Source organism: Nerophis ophidion, linkage group LG04 (assembly GCF_033978795.1).
Source record: "Nerophis ophidion isolate RoL-2023_Sa linkage group LG04, RoL_Noph_v1.0, whole genome shotgun sequence".
NCBI classification, from domain to species: Eukaryota; Metazoa; Chordata; class Actinopteri; order Syngnathiformes; family Syngnathidae; genus Nerophis; species Nerophis ophidion.
In genome coordinates, this window is record NC_084614.1 from 5,461,264 (window position 1) to 5,487,333 (window position 26,070).

Below are 26,070 nucleotides of genomic sequence, written 5' to 3' on the forward strand. Positions count from 1 at the left end.
TGGCCACTGCCCAGTTAGCTCATACACGTCTTTAAATCTCTGGATTGATGAAGTAATGTGCTGATCATACTTACTGGGGACCCTGGGGAAAAATAGTTTATATGGTTCATGGGGACCAAATTTAAATCATTTTGCATAATTCACACACATTTGTTCGTGACTACTGAGGACCATTTAAAAAAAAAAAAGAAAAAAGTTCAAATTAAATACGGGCCAAAGCTTTAAATTCCCTTAGTCATCTTCAGAATGGATATATTATTTGAAAATGTTTCCCTTTAAGGGACCTGTTTTTTTTGGTCCCCATACCGTCAAAGGTCCCATAAAGGTGTGTAAATAGAGCGATGTCCCCATACTGTCAGAAGTCCCATAAAGGTCTGTAAACAGAGCCATGTCCGCATTAAGTCAGCATTGCCAGAACACACACACACACACACACACACACACACACACACACACACACACACACACACACACACACACACACACACACACACATATATAAACACACACACAATGGTTATCATTTGGAATGGGGACCAAAGTTTTTAATCATGACTTGTCGGGACCACCCTTTCTACAGGTTGTGGAGGCATAAAAAAATGAGGTAAAATGTCCACATCCCAGGTAGCTCATACACCTCTTTAAATCTCTGGATTGATGAAGTAATGTGCTGATCATACTTACTTGGGACCCTGGGGAAAAAGAGTTAATATGGTTCATGGGGACCAAATTTAAATCATTTTGCATAATTCACACACATTTGTTCGTGACTACTGAGGACCATTTAAAAAAAAAAGAAAAAAGTTCAAATTAAATACGGGCCAAAGCTTAAAATTCCCTTAGGCATCTTCAGAATGGATCTGACTATTAGTTGAAAAGGTTTCCCTTTAGGCGACCTGTTTTTTTTGGTCCCCATACCGTTAGAGGTCCCAAAAAGGTGTGTAAACAGAGCGATGTCCCCATACCGTCAGAAGTCCCATAAAGGTGTGTAAACAGAGCCATGTCCCTATTAAGTCAGCATTGTCAGAACACACACACACACACACACACACACTCCAAGGTATCACATAGAGCCACAAGACTCAAGCCACCGTGTCGACCTGCATCGTTGGGCACAAACTCTGCAGTCTTGTAGCCATGGCAACAAGGGATCCTAATTTAATGTGTGTGTGTGTGTGTGTGTGTGTGTATGTGTGTGTGTGTCTGAGTCCAATGAGTCACATTTTTGCCGTACAGTACGAAGACAAAAAGTAAAGAGAATTAAAAAGTGTAATTTGGAAACGCGAGAAAAGCGAAGTACTTCTAAGAGTCAACGCCAGCTAGATTCCTTTTAACAAACTTTTACTCTGAAAAGTACCAAGAGACCTTTATTTATTTAATTTTGAAGTCATGTTGCCTATTCGAGTGAACGAGATGGGTCGCTTGCAAAGTTAACGAGGAGGCGGAGCTACCAGTCAAATAGCTAAAAAAAAAGAAAAATTGCATTCATGCGAGTGAAGGTCCTCACTTTTACATACTTTGTTTACATTCCGGGTGTATAAATGGACCTTTTAGGATTCTTCCTAGATATTTTTATTTTGTTAATTATTTCCCCGAGTTTTGATGGCGTCATGTAGTACCAGCCCGGGCGCGGAGAGTCGGGTTAACTTTGGACAAAAGCATGAGAGATGGGCAACTACAAAACCCAAAATCGTTGAAGTTGTCGAGTTGTGTAAATGATAAACAAAAACAGAATACACTGATTCGCAAATCCTTTTCTGCTTATATTTACTTGAATAGACTGCAAAGACAAGATATTTGACATTCACACTGGCACTAATACACCCCCATACCATCAAAAGATGCTGGCTATTCAACTTTGTACCTAGAACAATCTGGATAGTTCCTTTCCTCTTTGTCCGGAGGACACGACGTCCACAGTTTCCAAAAAACAACTTGAAATGTGGACTTGTCAGACTGCAGAAAACTTTTCCACTTTGTATCAGTCCATCTTAGATGAGCTCGGGCCTTTCCGGGTGTTGTTGATAAATGCCTGTGGCTCCGCATAGTAGAGTTTTAACTTGCACTTACAGATGTAGTTACTGACGGTGGTTTCCTGAAGTGTCCCTTAGCCCGTGTGGCGATATCCGTTACACACCGATGTCGCTTTTTGATGCAGGGATCCAAGGTCCGTTATATCATCGCTTACATGCGGCGATTTCTCCAGATTCTTTGAACCTTTTGTTGGTATTATGGACTGTAGATGATGCCTTGCAACAGCTGGTTGAGAATTGTTGTTCTTAAACATTTTGCTCAGGCATTTGTTGACAAAGTGGTGACCCTCGCCCCGTCCCTTGTTTGTAAATGACTAGGCATTTCATGGAAGCCACTTTTTATACCCAATCATGGCACCCACCTGTGTTAGAATAATTATGTAAATACTATCATACTAACTTTAGTATGCTTTAAGTCTGTTGCTTTAGTTATTAGCTATTGTACTCAAGTTAGACTTTTTCTAATCTATGCAAGGACAAAACTTCTTGTCTGAGGGGTGGCCTCAGCCACAGATGTTATCTTTGTTTTAGCCCGCTAACAGCCAAGGACTTAAAGGACCTCAACGAAGATAAGATGACAACACGCAGACAAAGCAGGGACAAGGCGAAATCACAATGCCCCCAGCCCATTCCGTCACGTACTGTGCGTCCTGGACCTGCTTTACGTAATATATGTGACCACTCCTTTTAAAGGCGGCCTCGGTGATGCTGACTACGGAACTCTGACTAAAAAGAGGGACGCGGGAGCTGAACCATAGAGCGCAGGGCGGGACTGTGACTAAGTGTTCAGCACCATGCGTTCTCCTCATGAGCTAAATTGAACTCTGTCTCTGCATGGTTCTTTGCTTCTTGTCTGTTTTAATAGATGTCATCAGTGTTTGAACCTGACAACCTGTTCCCAATTAGCCCGTTCACCTGTGGTATGTGTCATGATCTACTACTTGGATCATGGCATGTTCTGGTTTTGTATTTGACGTCCTTAGTTCCTGGTGGCACTTCCAGTTTTGTTTCTGTTGCCGAGTTACGCATTTAGCATTTAGTGTCACCTGTCGGTTGTTTGTCGTCGCGCACCTGCCTCCTAATTTTCTGTCCCTACTTAAGCCTGCCCTTTTTGTTCCTTCTTGCTCGCAGTGTAAAGTTTGCTTTCCATGCAACAGGTGACGTCACTTTGTGCTAAATACCCCTTTGTACTCGTTTAGCCTCCATGCTATTTTGTTTGTTTGTTTCCCTAGCTCACATGCTAGCGTCTTTTGTTCCTTCTAGCTCACATGCTAGTTCAGTTGGTTTTGTTTGTTAGTTCCTTCGTGCAAGTATTTTTGTTCTTAGTCTATTTTTGTAGTTGTAAATAAATCATCATCCTCACCTTTACGCTGTGTCAATGCCGACTGCACCAACGAGAGAGCGCAATCCAGACCACGGTGCCCACCAAGCGTCACAGTATTTTCCCAATAAGTGTTTAATGAGCATTCCTCAACTTTCTCAGTCTTTTTTGACACCTGTGCCAGATTTTTTGGAAACAAAAATGAGTTCAAATTTGCAAAAAAATAATAACGTTTTCCAGTTCGAACATCAAACATCTTGTCCTTGCAGTTTAGTCGATTGAATATAAGTCGAAAAGGATTTGCCAATCATTGTATTCCCTTTTTATTTACCTTTTCCACTTACTCCTCCTCGTTTCAGACGGCCTTGAAAGGAAACGACCCGGGTGGGTTAACACTGACATCACTGTATCGATGTTCTGTAGAGAAGCAGACGCCTGGTCGTCGTGGTTACCGGCGACACGACAAGTGCAGAAGGCAACATAAATGCAGAAAACCGGTTCCCTCTCCAAATAAGAGTAGCAACGTTGAGAACGCACGTCGAGGTGCTTGAAATGAAAGTAGTCCCGCTGGAGGAAGGCAGAGAGATAACTTGCTCTTTAACGCTGATTTGATGAATTTGACGATGTCTTCCGATGCTTCTCTGCTCCCGGAGTCCATCTTCTGCACAGCGCAATCGTATACCTTCGTGCCCTGAGGGAGCAACTTCCAGCACTTAAGTAAATACTAACAAGTATGGATTACCGCTCCGAGTGTTTTAGTTCCGCCTTGCAGAGCAGAAGTAATGACGGGGAAGGTGTGAAGACGTAAAAACGGGGACAAAAAGGGAGGGGGAGTTGAAGTTCGGAGCAAAACTGCTTGGTGTACGAAGTGTTACACCGATGTGTGCGGTAACATTCACATATTTATTGATGACTGCTGTCAATGCACCAAACTTTATGTACTCATTTGTGTTACGATGTTTTGTATTACTACGTTATGTATCACGATATTTTGTCTTATGAGGTTTTGTATTACGATGTTTCGCGTTGCGACATGTCGAGCTACGGCCTTTAGTTTTTTGGCCTGTCGTTACACTGTTTTGTGTAACGCTGTATTGTGTTGCGACGTTCCATGTTTGTTACGCCGTTTTGTGTTACGTTGTTTTTTATTATGAGGTTTTGTGTCATAATATTTTTACGTTAAGATGTGTTGTGTTGCGATGTTTAGTATTTCTACGTTTTGTATAACAACATTATGTATTACGAGATTTAGTTTTTAATTTTACGGCATTTCGTGTTGCGGCGTTTCCTGTTACGTTGTTTTGTGTTGCAATGTTTTGTGTTGCGACGTTTCGTGTTGCGACGTTCCATGTTTGTTACGTCGTTTTTTATTGCAATGTTTTGTGTCGTAATGTTTTTACGTTAAAATGCATTGTGTTGCGATGTTTTGTATTTCTACGTTTTGTATAATGACATTCTGTATTACGAGATTTTGCTTATATTTTACTGCATTTCGTGTTACGGCGTTTCCTGTTACGTTGTGATGATTTGCATTTGTAAGTTTGCTATAATGACAAACTGTATTACGGGATTTTGTGTTTTTGTTTTACAGCCTTTACATCTGCCGACGTTTTGTCTTACAATGTTTTGTGTTTTGACGTTTTGTGTTACAACGTTTTGTGCGTTACAACATTTTGTGTGTTACAATGTTTTGTGTGTTACAACGTTTTGTGTTACAATGTATTGCAACGTTTCATGTCACAGAGTTTCACATTGCCGCATTTTGTGCTTCGACGTTTCGTATTAACAATGTGTGTCCTGTGATGACATTTTGTGTTGCTATGTTTCGTGCAAAGATATTTTGTGTTATGATGTTTTGTGTTACAATGTGTTGTGTAAGGACTTTTTGTGTTACAACATTTTGTGCTACAACGTTTTGTGTGTTACGTTTTGTGTGTTACGACATTTTGTGTTTTATGATGTTTTGTGTTACGACAATTTGTGTGTTACGACAATTTGTGTGTTATGACAATTTGTGTTTTACGACGTTTCATGTCACAACATTCAGTGTTCTCTAACGTTTCTTGCAAGGATGTTTTGTGTTGCGAAGTTTTGTGTTACGACATTTTGTGTTACAACATGTCATGCAAGAACATTTTGTGTTACAACGTTGTGTGTTATGACGGTGTATGTTATAATGTTGTATGTTATCACGTTTTGTGTGTAACAACATTTCATGTGTTGCTACGTTTTGTGTTTTACGATGATTTGTGTGACGACATTTAGTGTTACAACATTTCTTGCAAGGATGTTTTGTGTTGTGACGTTTTGTGTTACGACATTTTGTGTTACATGTCATCTAAGAACATTTTGTGTTATGACGGTGTGTGTTATGACGTTGTATGTTATCACGTTTTGTGTGTTACAGCATTTTGTGTGTTCCTACGTTTTGTGTTATACGATGATTCGTGTGACGACATTTAGCGTTACAACATTTCTTGCAAGGATGTTTTGTGTTGCGACGTTTTGTGTTACATGTCATGTAAGAACATTTAGTGTTACAACGCTGTGTGTTATGACGTTGTATGTTATCACATTTTAAGTGTTACAACATTTTGTGTGTTCCTACGTTTTGTGTTTCACGATGATTCGTGTGACGACATTTAGTCTTACAACATTTCTTGCAAGGATGTTTTGTGTTGCGACGTTTTGTGTTACGACATTTTGTGTTACATGTCATGTAAGAAATTTTTTTGTTACAACGCTGTGTGTTATGACGTATGTTATCACGTTTTGAGTGTTACAACATTTTGTGTGTTCCTACGTTTTGTGTTTAACAATGATTCGTGTGACGACATTTAGTGTTACAACATTTCTTGCAAGGATGTTTTGTGTTGCGACGTTTTGTGTTACGACATTTGTGTTACATGTCATCTAAGAACATTTTGTGTTACAAGGCTGTGTGTTACGACGGTGTGTGTTATGACGTTGTATGTTATCACCTTTTGTGTGTTCCAACATTTTGTGTGTTCCTACGTTTTGTGTTTTACGATGATTCGTGTGACGACATTTAGTGTTACAACATTTCTTGCAAGGATGTTTTGTGTTGCGATGTTTTGGGTTACGACATTTTGTGTTACATGTCATGTAAGAACATTTTGTGTTACAATGCTGTGTGTGTTATGACGTTGTATGTTATCACGTTTTGTGTGTTACAATATTTTGTGTGTTCCCACGTTTTGTGTTTTACGATGATTTGTGTGACGACATTTAGTGTTACAACATTTCTTGCAAGGATGTTTTGTGTTGGGACGTTTTGTGTTACGACATTTTGTGTTACATGTCATGTAAGAACATTTAGTGCTACAACGCTGTGTGTTACGACGGTGTGTGTTATGACGTTGTATGTTATCACGTTTTGTGTGTTACAACATGTTGTGTGTTCCTACATTTTGTGTTTTACGATGATTCGTGTGACGACATTTAGTGTTACAACATTTCTTGCAAGGATGTTTTGTGTTGCGACGTTTTGGGTTACGACATTTTGTGTTAGATGTCATCTAAGAAAATTTTTTGTTACAACGCTGTGTGTTATGACGTTGTATGTTATCACGTTTTGTGTGTTACAACATTTTGTGTGTTCCTATGTTTTGTGTTTTACGATGATTCGTGTGATTATATTTAGTGTTACAACATTTTTTGCAAGGATGCTTTGTGTTGCGACGTTTTGTGTTACGAAATTTTGGTTACATGTCATGTAAGAACATTTTGTGTTCCAACTCTGTGTGTTACGACGGTGTGTGTTATGACGTTGTATGTTATCACGTTTTGTGTGTTGCAACATTTAGTCTGTTGCTACGTTTTGTGTTTTACGATGATTCTTGTGACGACATTTAGTGTTACAACATTTCTTGCAAGGATGTTTTGTGTTACGACGTTTTGTGTTACGGCATTTTATGTTACGTGTCGAGTAAAAACATTTAGTGTTACGATGTTTTGTGTTACGTTTTGTGTGTTGCGACGTTTTGTGTTTTACGATGTTTTGTGTTACGACCTGTTGCAACGTTTCATGTCATGGATTTTCGCGTACTGCTGTTTTGTGTTTCGACGTTTCGTTTTATCGTGTTTCGCGTTAGGACGTTTTGTGTTCCAACGTTTCGTGCTTTCCGATGTTCTGAAAGGTATTTTCTTGAGAAGCAGCAGGACCCCTCTGGGCATTCCTTCCTCACACACACACACGCACGCACGCACGCACGCACACACACACACACACACACACACACAGGGTCCAGGTGTGCAGAGAACATCCATTTGAGTGACAGGCTGAGGCGACGTGGGAGAGACTAATCAGCAGAAGTAAATGAAGACTTAATCACCCTCTCATTCCTCATTAACTTCACCAACTGCGGCCTCGATCAACACCTCAGCCAAGGGAAGTCATCCATGAGACATGTCTGTGACTTCATGAGGTTATGACTTCATGAAGTTTTAACAGCATGAGGTTATGACTTCATAAAGGCATGACTTCATGAGGGTATGAATTCATGAGGTTATGACAGCATGAGGTTATTACGGCATGAAGTTATGAATTCATGAGGTTATGACGGCATGAGGTTATGACTTCATGAGGTTATGACGGCATGAGGTTATGATGGCATGAGGTTATGACGGCATGAGGTTATGACTTCATGGGGTTATGACGGCATGAGGTTATGACTTCATGAGGTTATGACGGCATGAGGTTATAATGCCATGATGTTATGACGGCATGAGGTTATGACGTCATGAGGTTATGACGGCATGAGGGTATGACTTCATGAGGGTATGACGGCATGAGGTTATGACTTCATGAAGTTATGACGGCATGAGGTTATGACGTCATGAGGTTATGACGGCATGAGGGTATGACTTCATGAGGGTATGACGGCATGAGGTTATGACTTCATGAAGTTATGAAGGCATGAGGTTATGACTCCATGAGGTTATGATGGCATGAAGGTATGACTTCATGAGGTTATGACTTCATGAGGTTATGACAGCATAAGGTTATGACTTCATGAGGGTATGACTTCATGAGGTTATGACTTCATGAGGGTATGACGGCATGAGGTCATGACTTCATGAGGTTATAAAGGCATGAGGTTATGAAGACATGAGGTTATGATGGCATGAGGGTATGACTCCATGAGGTTATGACAGCATGAGGTTATGACAGCATGAGGTTATGACTTCATGAAGGTATGATTTCATGAGGTTATGACGGCATGAGGTTATGACAACATGAGGTTATGATGGCATGAGGGTATGACTTTATGAGGTTATGACGGCATGAGGTTATGACTTCTTGAGGTTATGACAGCATAAGGTTATGACTTCATGAGGGTATGACTTCATGAGGTTATGATGGCATGAGGGTATGACTTCATGAGGTTATGACAGCATGAGGTTATGACTTCATGAAGGTATGATTTCATGAGGTTACGACGGCATGAGGTTATGACAACATGAGGTTATGACTTCATGAAGTTATGAAGGCATGAGGTTATGAAGGCATGATGTTATGACTTCTTGAGGTTATGACAGCATAAGGTTATGACTTCATGAGGTTATGATGGCATGAGGGTATGACTTCATGAGGTTATGACTTCATGAGGTTATGAGAGCATGAGGTTATGACAGCATGAGGTTATGACTTCGTGAAGGTATGATTTCATGAGGTTATGACAACATGAGGTTATGAAGGCATGAGGTTATGAAGGCATGATGTTATGATTTCATGAGGTTATGACAGCATAAGGTTATGACTTCATGAGGGTATGACTTCATGAGGTTATGATGGCATGAGGGTATGACTTCATGAGGTTATGACTTCATGAGGTTATGACAGCATGAGGTCATGACAGCATGAGGTTATGACTTCATGAAGGTATGATTTCATGAGGTTACGACGGCATGAGGTTATGAAGGCATGAGGTTATGAAGGCATGAGGTTATGAAGGCATGATGTTATGACTTCTTGAGGTTATGACAGCATAAGGTTATGACTTCATTAGGTTATGACTTCATGAGGTTATGAAGACATGAGGTCATGACTTCATGAGGGTATGACGGCATGAGATTATGACAGCATGAGGTTATGACTTCATTAAATTATGACGTCATGACCCAAAGCTCATGACCATAGGTGAGGATGGGAACGTAGATCGACCGGTAAATTGAGAGCTTTGCCTTCCGGCTCAGCTCTTTTGTCACCACAACGGATCGATACAGCGTCCGCAATACAGAAGACGCCGCACCGATCCGTCTGCCGATCTCACGATCCACTCTTCTCTCACTCGTGAACAAGACTCCGAGGTACTTGAACTCCTCCACTTGAGGAAGGGTCCCACCCCCGCCAACTCGGAGATGGCACTCCATCCTTTTCCGGGCGAGAACCATGACCAAAGATCTACCAAGCAGAGACGGTGAAAACCTGACAAGCCTCCAAGCACCTTTTCTTTGAACTATTTATGGCCGAGTGCGGCAGCTATTTATGACCCCTCCTCCCCTTAAAAGCAACTGCAGCTATGTAATCAGGGAATGTCCAAATAAATGCGTGGGGTAATACCTCACGAGGGTACAGATCCACGCGCTCTCCTCATGAGCTAAATTGAATCCTGTCTCTGTTCGATTCCTCGCTTCTTGTCGGGGTTTGAACCTAACAGAGAGGCTTTTATTTTGCCACGTCGTGATCCAATGAGATCATGCATTTACGACGTGTTCCTGTGAGATATCATGAGAGACGAGGTGCGGCGGGGGTCACACTTACTTCCTTCTGGTAATACTTGATGGCTAACTTGAGCCTGGCCAGGTCGCCGTCGCCGTCCTCCAGCAGGCTGACGTCGTCTCTGTAGTTGAGGATCATCTCCAGCTCCCTGGAGCTTCTGGTCTGGTCCAGGAGGTCTTTGGCGAACTGCTTGCACTGCTGCGACAGCTCCTCGTACTCGGACTTGAACTCGTTCTCCACCTGCAAGCCCACAACTATCACGTTTCTTGGTGTCCTGCTTGTGCGTGGAAGCGGGTGCAGGTGCGGGTGTGGGCGCAGGTGCGAGTGCAGGTGTGGGTGCAGGCGCGGGCGCGGGTGCAGGTGCGGGTGCAGGTGCGGATTCGGGTGCGGGTGCGGGTGCAGGCGCGGGTGCAGGTGCGGGTGCGGGTGCAGGTGCGGGCGCGGGTGCAGGTGCGGGCGTGGGTACAGGTGCGGGCGCAGGCGCGGGTGCAGGTGCAGGTGCGGGCGCGGGTGCAGGTGCGGGTGCGGGCGCAGGCGCAGGTGCAGGTGCGGGCGTGGGCGCAGGTGCGGGCGCAGGCGCAGGCGCGGGCGCAGGTGCAGGTGCGGGCGCGGTTGCAGGTGTGGGTGCGGGTGCGGGTGCTGGTGCAGGTGCTGGCGCAGGCGCGGGTGCGGGCGCAGCGGCGGAGGCGTCACCTTGCTAAGCTCCTGCAGTTCCCGGCTGAGCCTGAAGGCGGTGAGGAAGGGGTCCTCGCTGGAGAGGGCGACCAGGGAGGGGCTGGACAGCGCCTTGTAGATGTTGAGGCGGGACCGCGAGTGTCGCAGGCTGTCCACGTCGGAACTCGACACACACTCCACGCAGTTGCAGCGCACCTGCACACGCACACACACACACACACACACACACACACACACACACACACACACACACACACACACACACACACACACACACACACACACACACACACACACACACACAAACTAAATGTAGGTTTTCCGTAAACATCAAAGACAAGTTAGTCTATGAATCACTTGGGCGGGGATGTCCAAAAATTTTAACAACCAAAGGCAAAATGATTAGCATTCAAATATTAGCATGCTAACTTTTTTTTGTGCTAATTTTGCAGTTCAGCGTCAAATATTTTGTTATGGGAGGAATAACTGTTGGCATGCTAACCTTAGTAGACTAGCATTTCGAGCTAATTTTGCAGGCATATATTTTGTCGAGTGACGAATGATAACTGTTAGCATGCTATCATTAGTATGCTAGCTTTTTTAATGCTAATTTTGTTGCTATACTCGTCAGTCATATTTTAGTACTAGACGCATGCTAACTTTAGCAGGCTAGCTTTTGTAGGCTAATTTTAAAGGGATACACCTCAGCGTCAAATACTTTATTGAATGACGAATGATAACTGTAGGCATGCTAACATTAGTATGCTATCTTTTTTAAAGCTAATATGTTGGTATACACCTCAGTCATGTATTGGTACTTGATGCATGCTAATGTGTGTATGCTAGCTTTTGTATGCTAATTTTGCACCTCAGTGTCAAATATTTTGTTAAGTGACGAATGATAACTGTTAGCGTGCTATCATTCGTATGCTAGCTTTTTTTAAAGCTAATTTTGTTGGTTTACACCTCGGTCATATTTTGGTACTTGATGCATGCTAACGTTAGTATTTTTTAAGCTAATTTTGCAGGTATGCACCTTAGCGTCAAATATTTTGTTAAAAGACAAATGATAGCTGTTGGCATGCTAACCTTAGTAGGCTAGCATTTTAAGCTAATTTTGCAGGTTGCCCGGGGTGGGTAGAGTGCGTGGACGGGGGTAAAGGTTCGAATCGGATGAGAAATGTGCGGAGTTGTGCATGTCTAATAAAGTTGGCCCATTCCATTTCAATGTGCAAAATGTCCCAGAGAACCAGGGATTCTGGGTAATCCGGGAAATTGAATCGGGGGGGCTCACCTCGTGCGGCTGCGGCATGGACACACCCTTCTGCACCAGGAGCTTGATGATCTCGTAGTTGTTGGTGTGCGCCGCCAGGATGATGGGTGTGATGTCCGGGGTGAAGTTGGAGAACTGCTTGTCCAGTAAAATGGGCGGGACCTCGGGGTGAAAAGGGGCGGGGTTATTCCACACAGGGTCACTTCTTTAGGTACACCACTTGCATGCATCCAGTAACAACATTTAATGTAGTTGTGCTAGAAATTTAGCGGGAATACTAAAAAAGCCTGAAAAAAATGGTAAATGTATAATATACTTTAAAAATATGAGCAAACTGAGGGTAAAATGAAAATTTAAAAAAAAAGCTAGCATGCTTACAGTACTATGCTAACAATAGCATGATTACGGTTAGCATTAATGAAATACAAAAATATATGACATTGAGGTGTATACCTGCTAAATACCGGAAAAATGCTTGTCTGCTAACATAGCAAAATAGGACTGAGGAGGGTGGTGCTTTAAAATTAGCGAAAATAATTAAAATGCTAGCTCATGAAAATTAGCATGCTAAATGGTATCTTTTGTCAAGTATGAAAATATACTTGAGTTGTGTACCAGAAAAATGTGTTCAAAAGGCTAACATTAGCATGCATCCAGTAGCAAAATAGGACTGTGAATACCTACAAAATTAGCATTTTTTTTTAAAGCTAGCTTACTAACATTAGCATGCTAAATGGTATAATTTTTCAAGTATGGAAATATATCCGAGTTGTGGAAAAATGTGTTCAAAAGGCTAACATTAGCATGCATCCAGTAGCAAAATAGAACTTTGGATTCCTACAAAATTAGCTAAAAAAAAAAAAGCTAGCTCATGAAAATTAGCATGCTAAATGGTACTTGAGTTGTGTACCAGAAAAATGTATTCAAAAGGCTAACATTAGCATGCATCCAGTAGCAAAATAGAACTGTGGATACCTAAACAATTAGCAAAAAAACATTTTTTTTTTTTTAAAGCTAGCTTGCTAACATTGGCATGGTAAATGGTATTATTTTTCAAGTATGGAAATATATCCAAGTTGTGGAAAAATGTGTTCAAAAGGCTAACATTAGCATGCATCGAGTAGCAAAATAGAACTGTGGATACCTACAAAATTAGCTAAAAAAAAAAAAAGCTAGCTTACAAACATTAGCATGCTAAATGACATAATTTTTCAAGAGATAAAACAAAGGATATATAGCTGCAGAATCAGCAAACAAGCTAGCATGCTAATATTAGCATGCTAACAAGCCACTCCCCTAGGTTTTCACAGCATGGGACAAGGACAATTCATTAGGTACACATAGCGTAGGTGTGTACCTAATGAATTGTCCCAGGTCTTCCGGCTCTCCTCGGAACCCACCAGTGACCAACTTTAGCGTGGAGAAAATTTCTCTGGTAAAAAAAAGTAAAGTATGAGAGCCGGTGGCACTTTTAATGTGGAACAACTTGTTCCACTCTGCAGGAATATTGAGGAGCCTTTTTAATTTGCAAAGGCAACATTATTGAAGTCACGTTGACACTCGGGTTCTCAGGAAATATCTTTTTAGTCCGAGACTCACCAAAAAACTCAGGAGACTTTTGGAATGGCAAACTTCAAAACGCTGTCCATGAATTTATGCCCACTATATAATAGCTTGTTGCTATTATATATATATATATATATATATATATATATATATATACACATACATATATACATACATACATACATACATACATATACATATATATATATATACACATACATATATACATACATACATACATACATATATACATATATATATATATATATATATATATATATATATATATATATATATATATATATATATCCAATTTACTTGAGAAAATACAAGTTTTGTTTTTAAAAAAAGTATTAATTTTAAATCAGGAATCGTTCAAAATCCATTCCAAATCAGTAGAAAACAAAAAAAAAAATCAGTTTTAAAAAAATCTGTAAAAAAGTTATAAATATATATACATATCATGTTTAAGTCTGTCATGTCCTTTCTCGATTTACTTTAGAAAAGAAGTTTTGTTATTAAAAAAAAAGAATTGCTTTTGAATCAAGAAATCGACTCTGAATCGATTAAAAAAATCAAAAGTCGGTTTAAAAAAAAAAAATCTATGAAAATTATTACTACTTATATTTTTTTAATCTGTCTGTCCTTTTTTCAATTCACTTTAGAAAAAAGTTCTGTTATTAAAAATGTATCAATTTTGAATCAAGAATCGTTTAAAATCGATTCCGAATCAGTTAAAAAAAATCTAAAATCGTTTTGAAAAAAATTAATAAAAGCTATTATATATATATTTTTTTTAATTTTTATTTATTTATTATTATTATTTTTTTAATCCGTCCTGTCCTTTCCTGATTTACTACATAAAATAGTTTTGTTATTGGAAAAAGTATTGATTTTGAGTCCAGAATCGTTTTGAATCGATTATGAATCAATTAAAAAAAAATCAAAAATTGGGTTAAAATAATCAATTTATTAGTGTTTTATATATATAAATATATATATTTTATTTTTTTAAATTTTTTTTAAATATGTCCTGTTCTTCCACGATTTACTTTAGAAGAGAGAAGTTTTGTTTTTTTAAGAAAAAGTTCTGATTTTGAATCAAGAATCGTTTTTAATCGATTCTGAATTGATTAAAAAAAGCAAAAATTGTTTAAAAAAAAATCGCAAAAAGTTATTAAATTAAAAAATACATACATATATACATGTATATGTATATATGTATATATATATATATATATATATACATATATATATATATATATATTTAAAAAAAAATCACAAAAAGTTATTAAATTAAAAAATATATACATATATGCATATATATATATATATATATATATATATATACATATATATGTATATATGTATATATTTTTTAATTTAATAACTTTTTAATAACTTTTTGTGATTTTTTTTTAAACAATTTTTTATGTAATAAAATAGTTATGTTATTGGAAAAAGTATTGATTTTGAGTCCAGAATCGTTTTGAATCAATCATGAATCAATTAAGAAAAAAAAAATCAAAAATTCGGTTAAAAAAATCCATTTATTATTATATATTTTTTTTAATTATTATTATTATTTTAATCAGTCCTATCCTTTTCCGACTTACTTTAGAAAAAAACGTTGTTATTAAAAAATTGTTCTTTTAATCAAGAATCGTTTTTAATTGACTCTGAATCAATTAATAAATCAAAAATTGGTTTAAAAAATCACTAAAAAAATTATTATTCCTGTTGCCTTATTTGTGTTTGACATAATAAATGTTTTATTAAACAAAAGCCTTTTTATTTCAAGTAATATAGAAATTTAACACACTTCTTCATTTGTTTTATAGAGGGAATTTTTGTTAATATCAGAACTACATCATGTCATTAAAAAGCATTGATTTTGAATCAAGAATCATTTTGAGTTAAAGATCGAATCGAATCATGCGGTGCCAAAAAGATTGCCCACCTTACTATATTTGCCTGGGAAAAAAACAAAACAAAACCCTTATTTAAAGTCACTTCAACCATTTCATACTGAAAGATAACATTCATTAACTATGAATAAATATGGAAAAATAATACATTCAAATTGATCAGCCACATAAAAGACATAAACAAAAAAAGAAAAAGTGCAGATAGTTGTTATTGAAAGGAGAGTGTGCAGGTTGTTGTGCTCCTGATGCTGCACGAACTGCACTTTCTCGACACACTTAAAAGAGAGTCAGGGCGGTTTTTTAATAGCGATCAATCCCAGCATGCTTTGCGGCTGCAAAACCATCAAAGTCCAAATGTTGTCTCGTCCTTATCAGCCAAGACATTGTTGATGGATTGGATGCCTTTTTGCAAACAGACTGACTCTAATCAAGCAGTTTTGGCAGCGCACACACACACACACACACACACGGGTCCAGAGGAAAGGTTCTGGCTGTCAGATGACAGAGCCTGCAAGCGTTGGTCACATCTCTGCTGCACACATCAGCTTCTGTTGCCTTTTGTCTCCATTTTACTTTTCATCTGCCTTTCCGCAACGTTCCTACGCTTTTGCTGCTGACGACCACCATTCGGAGACAAAAGACACGCGAGTGGCGGGCAATGATAAGAAACCTTGTGTTAATCCTTTTTATTAGCAATCCCAAAATGTATATATATATATATATATATATATATATATATATTTATATATATATATATATATATATACATCCATCCATCCATCCATTTTCTACCGCTTATTCCCTTTTGGGGTCGCGGGGGCGCTGGCGCCTATCTCAGCTACAATCGGGCGGAAGGCGGGGTACACCCTGGACAAGTCGCCACCTCATCACAGGGCCAACACAGATAGACATATATATACACATATATATATATATATACATATATATACACACATATATATACATATGTGTGTGTATATATATATTTATATGTGTATATATATGTGTGTGTATATATATTTATATATATATATATATATATATATATATATGTGTGTATATATATATATATATATATATATATATAAATAAATATATATTTTTTTATTTTATTTTTTTATTTTATATAAACATATTAATTATATATAATAGATAAATAAATAAATACATATATATATATTAATTATATATAAATACATATAAATATATACATATTTTTTTTAAATGTTTTATTTTATATATACATATTAATTATATATAAATAAATAAATAAATATGTATGTATATATGTATATATATTAATTATATATAAAGAAATATAAATATATATATATCTTTTTAAATTTTTTATTTTATCTATACATATAAACTATATATAAATAAAGAAATATATATATATATACATATTTTTTTAAATGTTTTATTTTATATATACATATTAATTATATATAAATAGATAAATAAATATGTATATATATGTATATATATTAATTATATATAAAGAAATATAAATATATATTTTAAAAATTTTTATTTTATCTATACATATAAATTATATATAAATAAAAATAATAAAAATAAAAAAAATATATATATATATATACATATATATATATATATATATATATATATATATATATATATATATATATATATATATATATATATATATATATATATATATATATATACATATACATCATTTTTAAATTATTTTTAAAATATGTCCTGTCCTTTCGCTTTTATTTTACAAAAGAGTTTTGTCGTTTTAAAAAAAAATAAAGTATCGATTTTGAATCAAGAATTGTTTTGACTCAAGAATCGATTCTGAATTGATAAAAAAAAAAAAAAGTCAAGAATCGGTTTTAATTGTTGTGTCCTTTCCTGATTTACTTTAGAAAAGAGAAGTTTTATTATTAAAAAACATATTTTTTGATTTTGAATAAAGAATCGTTTTGAATCGATTAAAGAATCAAAAATCTGTATAAAAACTCAATATAAATTATGTATATATAAATATATATATATATAATTTTTTAAATCCGTCTTTTTTTCCGATTTAATTTAGAAAAGAAAATATAGTATTTTTTTAATCCATCCTGTCCTTTCCTGAATTACTTAAGAAAAATGAAGTTTTGTTATTTAAAAGCCTACTGAAAGCCACTACTAGCGACCACGCAGTCTGATAGTTTATATATCAATGATGAAATATTAACATTGCAACACATGCCAATACGGCCGCTTTAGTTTACTAAATTACAATTTTAAATTTCCCGCCAAGTATCCTGTTGAAAACATCGCGGTATGATCACGCGTGTTTGTGACGTTATTATTAAAGTCGCCTCTTTTCATCGCATAATTACACAGTAATTTGGACATCTGTGTTGCTGAATCTTTTGCAATTTGTTCAATTAATAATGGAGACGTCAAAGAAGAATGCTGTTGGTGGAAAGCGGTGGATTGCAGCTGCCTTTAGCAACCGAAACACAACCGGTGTTTCTTTGTTTGTTGTGAATCTTTAACACAAAAAGTCAAGCGAACATGTTTCTCTACGTCAACCAGCAAGTTTTTGGATGGTAAAATTGTGATATTAAGTCGGCTCTTACCGGAGACTTCAGTGGATTATGGGACCTCATCCTGCAGCTCAAAAAGGCAGCTGTGATCTTGGCTCCTCAGCTTCTCTCGGAGACACTGGCGTTCACCGCGGCCATCCGACTTTCAGGTATGACTTTACAATCTCACTAAAATACTATTAACACAATAAGCAGATAAGGGATTTTCCAGAATTATCCTCGTAAATGTGTCTAATCAATCAATCAATGTTTACTTATATAGCCTTGAATCACTAGTGTCTCAAAGGGCTGCACAAACCACCACGACATCCTCGGTAGGCCCACATAAGGGCAAGGAAAACTCACACCCAGTGGGACGTCGGTGACAATGATGACTATGAGAAACCTTGGAGAGGAGGAAAGCAATGGATGTCGAGCGGGTCTAACATGATACTGTGAAAGTTCAATCCATAATGGATCCAACACAGTCGCGAGAGTCCAGTCCAAAGCGGATCCAACACAGCAGCGAGAGTCCCGTTCACAGCGGAGTCAGCAGGAAACCATCCCAAGCGGAGGCGGATCAGCAGCGCAGAAATGTCCCCAGCCGATAAGAGTAATAATCCATAATGGATCCAACACAGTCGCAAGAGTCCAGTCCAAAGCGGAGCCAGCAGGAAACCATCCCAAGCGGAGGCGGATCAGCAGCGCAGAGATGTCCACCAGCCGATACACAGGCGAGCAGTACATGGCCACCAGATCGGACCGGACCCCATCGACAAGGGAGAGTGGGACATAAGAGAAAAAGAAAAGAAACGGCAGATCAACTGGTCTAAAAAGGTGAGTCTATTTAAAGGCTAGAGTATACAAATGAGTTTTAAGGTGAGACTTAAATTCTTCTATTGAGGTGGCATCTCGAACTGTTACCGGGAGGGCATTCCAGAGTACTGGAGAACGCTCTATAGCCCGCGGACTTTTTTTGAGCTTCGGGAATCACTAATAAGCCGGAGTCCTTTGAACGCAGTACATCTGAAACGCTCCCACTACCGTCGCCTGGAGCCGTCGCCTTTTCTTTCTTTTTTTTTTTTTTTTTTTAAGTGCTTCACTCTAACTTTCCTCATCCACGAATCAAATTAATGGGGAAATTGTCGCTTTCTCGGTCCGAATCGCTCTCGCTGCTGGTGGTTAATGATTGTAAACAATGTTCAGATGTGAGGAGCTCCACAACCCGTGATGTCACTCGCAGATCGTCTGCTACTTCTGGTACAGGCAAGGCTTTTTTATCAGCGACCAAAAGTTGCCAACTTTATCGTGGATGTTCTCTACTAAATCCTTTCAGCAAAAATATGGCAATATGGCGAAATGATCAAGTATGACACATAGAATGGACCTTTAAAAAAATGGAATCAAGTTTCGTTTTGAATCAAGAATCGATTCCAAATCAATTAAAAAATCCAAACTCGGTTTAAAACAAATTAATAAAATATATTATTATTATTACATATATTTAGGGCCAAGGACCCTATTGAAACTGCTGTGTTTTATTATTATTCCGCACCTACGCGCTGTAATTTGACCCCCTTAACATGCTTCAAAAGTCACCCAATTTGACACACACGTCGGTATAGCAAACCTTCCCAACATATTAAGCAACCAATCCCCCAAAATGAAAATTGCGCTCTAGCGCCCCCTAGGAAAAAATTACAGACAAAACTGCATGTAACTTCTGTTAAGAATGTCATAGCGACATGAAACAAAAACTCCTATGTAGGTCTGACTTAGACCCAATTTTCATACACTCACTTCTTTCAGCAAAAATCTACAAGAAGTTGGCAAAAACCCCTTCAAAATAAAATGTTCGCAAAAAATGCAATTTTTGCCTCTTTGCGCTGTAATTTGACCCCTTTAAAATGCTTCAAAAGTCACCAAACTTGGCGCACACATAAGGACTGGCGAATATTGCGATCTAATGCAAAAACCAAACCCCAAAACTCAAAATTGCGCTCTAGCACTATTTTTGAATAAAACACTGAAAAAACTGCTCCTAGGAAGAAAACACAGACAAAATTGCTTATAACTTCCGGTAAGAATGTCGGAGAGACATGAAACAAAAACTTCCATGTAGGTCTCGCTTAGACCTACATTTCATAGATTGACAACCCCCAACAAAAATCAACAGGAAGTTTGCAATCCCCCCTTCAAAACAAAAGTTTTGTAAAAAACGGTCACCTTTCTTCAAAAATTATCTCCTCTGAGTGCGTTTGTTGTTTAGGCTTCAAACTCGCACGGGAGAGAGATTGAACCCTTCTGATTAAAAGTATCGAACAGAGTTTTGATAAGTTCTCAGGTTTTGATTTTACACGCCTTCCAAGAACCCCTGAGCAAAGTCTCCTAAAAAATGTAAATTTTGCCTCTTTGAGCTGTTATTTGACCCCCTTAAAATGCTTCTAAACTCACCAAACTTGACACACACATCAGGTCTGGCAAAAATTGCGATCTGATGAAAAAACCTAACCTCAAAACTCAAAATTGCGCTGTAATTTGACCCCTTTAAAATGCTTCAAAAGTCACCAAACTTGGCACACACATAAGGACTGGCGAATATTGCGATCTAATGAAAAAACCAGACCCCAAAACTCAAAATTGCGCTCTAGCGCTATTTTTGAATAAAACACTGGAAATACTGCTCTTAGGAAGAAAACACAGACAAAATTGCTTGTAACTTCCGGTAAGAATGTCGGAGAGACATGAAACAAAAACCTCTATGTAGGTCTCGCTTGGACCTACATTTCATAGATTGACAACCCCCAACAAAAATCAACAGGAAGTTTGCAATCCCCCCTTCAAAACAAAAGTTTTGTAAAAACCGGTCACCTTTCTTCAAAAATTATCTCCTCCGAGTGCGTCTGTTGTTTTGGCTTCAAACTCGCACAGGAGAGAGATTGAACCCTTCTGATTAAAAGTATAGAACAGAGTTTTGATAAGTTCTCAGGTTTTGATTTTACACGCCTTCCAAGAACCCCTGTGCAAAGTCTCCTAAAAAAATGTCATTTTTGCCTCTTTGAGCTGTTATTTGACCCCCTTAAAATGCTTCTAAACTCACCAAACTTGACACACACATCAGGTCTGGCAAAAATTGCGATCTGATGAAAAAACCTAACCTCAAAACTCAAAATTGCGCTGTAATTTGACCCCTTTAAAATGCTTCAAAAGTCACCAAACTTGGCGCACACATAAAGACTGGCGAATATTGCGATCTAATGAAAAAACCAGACCCCAAAACTCAAAATTGCGCTCTAGCGCTATTTTTGAATAAAACACTGAAAAAACTGCTCCTAGGAAGAAAACACAGAAAAAATTGCTTGTAACTTCCGGTAAGAATGTCGGAGAGACATGAAACAAAAACCTCTATGTAGGTCTCGCTTAGACCTACATTTCATAGATTGACAACCCCCAAGAAAAATCAACAGGAAGTTTGCAATGCCCCCTTCAAAACAAAAGCTTTGTAAAAACCGGTCACCTTTCTTCAAACATTATCTCCTCTGTGTGCGTTTGTTGTTTTGGCTTCAAACTCGCACAGGAGAGAGATTGAACCCTTCTGATTAAAATTATAGAACAGAGTTTTGATAAGTTCTCAGGTTTTGATTTTACGAGCCTTCAAAGAACCCCTGTGCAAAGTCTCCTAAAAAATGTCATTTTTGCCTCTTTGAGCTGTTATTTGACCCCCTTAAAATTCTTCTAAACTCACCAAACTTGACACACACATCAGGTCTGGCAAAAATTGCGATCTGATGAAAAAACCTAACCTCAAAACTCAAAATTGCGCTCTACCGCCCCCCTAGGAATACAACACGGACAAACTGCTCCTAGGAAGAAAACACAGACAAAACTGCTTGTAACTTCCGGTAGGAATGTCAGAGAGACATGAAACAAAAAACACTATGTAGGTCTCACTTAGACCTACATTTTAATAATTAACATACTTTAGCAAAAATCAACAGGAAGTTTGATATTTTCACTTCAATACAACAACTGCATTACTTTCACAATGCATTAGATTCTCAAAATAGTGGCTCCAACGCTTAACCGGCCGTGGGTCTCGGGGGCAGCAGCCAAAGGCGGACCCGACCAACGCTGCTTGCAGCTTTAATTCTTTTTTAATCTGTCCTATCTTGTCCCGGTTGACTTTAAAAAAATGGAAGTTTAGGTATTAAAAAGTATTAATTTTGAATCAGGAATCGTTTTGAATCGAGAATCGATTCTGAATCAAATCCCAAAGATTCACAGCCCTAATGAGAGCGCTTCTGGTTCTGGTTCTGGTTCTGGTTCTGGTTCCCGGCCCCGGGTCTGACCTGCATGCCGCCGCTGGGCTTCTTGTGGTTGAGCAGCAGCTCCACGGCGCCCACCACCTCCTTGCGGATGGCGTGCAGCAGGGCGTCGCCCACGTAGACGTTGAAGGCCAGCAGCAGCTCGATGATCTCCAGGTTCTCGTTCTCGATGGCGATGAGCAGCGCCGTGCGGCCCAGCGGGTCGATGCAGTTGATGTTGATCTTGAAGTAGATCTCCGCCTCCTGCAAGAACGCCACTCTCTTTGAAAAATACATTTTTCTTGTTTTTTTTAACCGTGTTGAATACTCTCGGCTGCTTGTAATACACTTTCCCACCACTGGGGGCAGTAATGAGAATCTTAAACAGACAGAAGAAGTGTGGAAATAACCCCAGATAGCAAAAGACGTTGATTCAATGTTGGATTTTGGTCAGATTGGTTATTTTTGGTTGATGTTGAGCAATGTTTGATTATAGGTACCATTTCAATGATTTAACAACTGTTGTCGAATCAATGTTGAAAAGGCGATTTTTTTTAGTGTTGAAAAGACGATTTTTCAATGTTGAAAATACAAATTTTCAATGTTGAAATGATGATTTTCAATGTTGAAAAGGCATTTTTTTTTATCTTGATATGAAGATTTTTCAATGTTGAAAAGACGATTTTTTTTTATGTTGAAAAGATAATTTTTCAATGTTGAAAATACAAATTTTCAATGTTGAAATGATGATTTTCAATGTTGAAAAGGCATTTTTTTTTATCTTGATATAAAGATTTTTTAATGTTGAAAAGACGATTTTTTTATGTTGAAAAGATGATTTTTCAATGTTGAAAATACAAATTTTCAATGTTGAAATGATGATTTTCAATGTTGAAAAGGCATTTTTTTTTATCTTGATATGAAGATTTTTCAATGTTGAAAAGACGATTTTTCAATGTTGAAATGAAAATTTTTCAATATTGAAAAGATGATTTTTTTTCAATGTTGAAAAGACAATTTTTTTTTCAAAGTTCACAATATGATTTTTTTTCAGTGTTGAAAAGATGTTTTTTCAATGATGAAATGATGATTTGTCAAAGTTGAAAAGATGGTTTTTCAATGATGAAATTATAATTTTTCAATGTTGAAAATACAATTTTTCAATGTTCAAATGCGAAAAGACGATTTTTCAATGTTGAAAATACAATTTTTCAATGTTCAAATAATGATTTTCAATGTTGAAAAGACGATTTATTTTTATGTTGGAATGATGATTTTTCAATGTTGAAGTGATGATTTTTCAACGTTGAAATTACGATTTTTCAATGTTGAAATGATTAATTTTCAATGTTGAAATTATTAATTTTCAATGTTAAAGAGATGATTTTCCGATGTTGAAAAAAAATGTTTTCAATGTTAAAATTATGATTATTTTTTTTTTAAATTTAATGTCCAAAGGTAAAGTTTTCAATTTCGGAAAAATTATTTTTATCAATTTTGAAAGGACGATATTTAAATGTTAGAAAGACGATTTTTCAAGTAGAAAAGACAATTTTTTTAAGTTAAAAAGACTTTTGTTTTTTTAATGTTGAAATGATTATTTTTCAATGTTGAAAAGATGATTTTTCAATGTAGAAAAGACGATTTTTAAAAAATGTTGAAATGATTATTTTTCAATGTTGAAAAGAGGATTTTTCAATGTTGAAAATATGTTTTTTTCATTGTTGAAAAGGTGATTTTTCAATTTTGGAATGACGATTTTTCAATGTTGAAAAGATGATTTTTCAATGTTGAAATAAAGATTTTTTTCAATGTTGAAAGGACGATATTTCAATGTTGAAAAGATTAATTTTCAATGTTGAAAAGATGATTTTTCAATTTTGAATGGATGATTTTTCAATGTTGAAAAGACGATTTTTTTAAAATGTTGAAACGGTTATTTTTCAATGTTGAAAAGATGATTTTTTTTAATGTTGAAAAGACGATTTTTCAATGTTCAAAAGAGGATTTTGAATGTTGAAATAATGATTTTTCAATGTTGAAATGATGAATTTTCAATGTGGAATAGATGATTTCCCATCGTTGAAAAGACGATTTCTCAATGTTGAAAAGATGATTTTTCAGTGTTAAAAAGATGATTTTTCAATGTTAAAAAGAACATTTTTCAATGTTGAATGGATGATTTTTCAATGTTGAAAAGACAATTTTTTTTAAATGTTGAAATGATTATTTTTCAATGTTGAAAATATGATTTTTCAATGTTGAAAAGATGATTTTTCAGTGTTAAAAAGATGATTTTTCAAAGTTAAAAAGATGATTTTTCAATGTTGAATGGATGATTTTTCAATGTTGAAAAGACAATTTTTTTAAATGTTGAAATGATTATTTTTCAATGTTGAAAAGATGATTTTTTTCATTGTTGAAAAGACGATTTTTCAATGTTGAAAAGAGGATTTTCAATGTTGAAATAATGATTTTTCAATGTTGAAATGATGAGTTTTCAATGTAGAATAGATGATTTTTCATTGTTGAAAAGACGATTTTTCAATGTTGAAAAGAAGATTTTCAATGTTGAAAAGAAAATTTTCAATGTTGAAATAATGATTTTTCAATGTTGAAATGATGAGTTTTCAATGTAGAATAGATGATTTTTCATTGTTGAAAAGACTAATTTTTAGGCAAAATAAATCAAATCCAATTACCTCCATTGTTAGCTGACTATTGCTGGTGTTTATTTATGATTTAGAATGCCAAGCCTACTTACAAAAAGCAACAATGTCAGCAGAAGAAGAGATCATAAACAAGAACTGCTCCAAAGTAGTTCCTGGTAATAAAAGTTTAGTGGGCGGGGCTAATGAGGCTGACACACCTGCAGGGCCTGCTTGACGCTGGCATAGTCTCCCTTCTCCACGGCGCCCAGGTAGGTCTTCTCCAGCGCCGACAGCGCCGACTCGGCCCGGACGATTCTCAGCGGGATGCGGTCTCGGTACGACGAGCTGTCCGAGCGCCGGTAGTACAGCTGTGACATCACCCGGCGTGGGGGGGGGGGGGGCGGGGGCGGCCACCCCGGTGCCAACACCTGCTAGCTGCCGGTCCAGTGGGCGTCGCCCTGAGGAGACACGGGGGAGTGCGGGAAAGGTGGTAGAGCTGTGTGGTGAACATCGTTAGGATGCTAATTGGTTGACACTTCCTGTGTATATAAAATGTAAGTATGTATTCATTTATATGTATGTACATGTATGTATGTATGTATGTATGTACATGTGTATGTATGTATGTATGTATGTATTCATATATATGTATGTATGTATTCATATATATGTATGTATGTATGTATGTATATATGTATGTATGTATTCATATATATGTATGTACATGTATGTATGTATGTATTCATATATATGTATGTATGTATGTATGTATATGTATACATGTATGTATGTATTCATATATATGTATGTACATGTATGTATGTATGTATGTATGTATTCATATATATGTATGTATGTATATGTATATATGTATGTATGTATGTATATGTATATATGTATGTAGATATGTATGTATTCTTATATATGTATGTATGTATATATATATGTATATTTGTATGTATGTATGTATGTATTCATATATATGTATGTACAAATTTGAATGTATATGTATATATGTATGT

General features: G+C 37.0%; 1 protein-coding gene across 1 annotated transcript in view; it reads right to left on the reverse strand.

The window, feature by feature from the left end:
• Window positions 1-25,443, reverse strand: part of LOC133550789 (short transient receptor potential channel 4-like) — a 73,752-nt gene extending 48,309 nt beyond the window's left edge. The window contains exons 1-5 of the mRNA XM_061896828.1: window positions 25,267-25,443; window positions 22,443-22,661; window positions 12,069-12,209; window positions 10,793-10,969; window positions 10,142-10,339 (exon numbers count right to left, since the gene is read on the reverse strand). Coding sequence (XP_061752812.1) covers window positions 10,142-10,339; window positions 10,793-10,969; window positions 12,069-12,209; window positions 22,443-22,661; window positions 25,267-25,425 — 894 coding nt within the window. The 5' untranslated portion in view covers window positions 25,426-25,443. The remainder of the gene's footprint in view (window positions 1-10,141; window positions 10,340-10,792; window positions 10,970-12,068; window positions 12,210-22,442; window positions 22,662-25,266) is intronic.
• Between the last annotated feature and the right edge of the window lie 627 nt (window positions 25,444-26,070).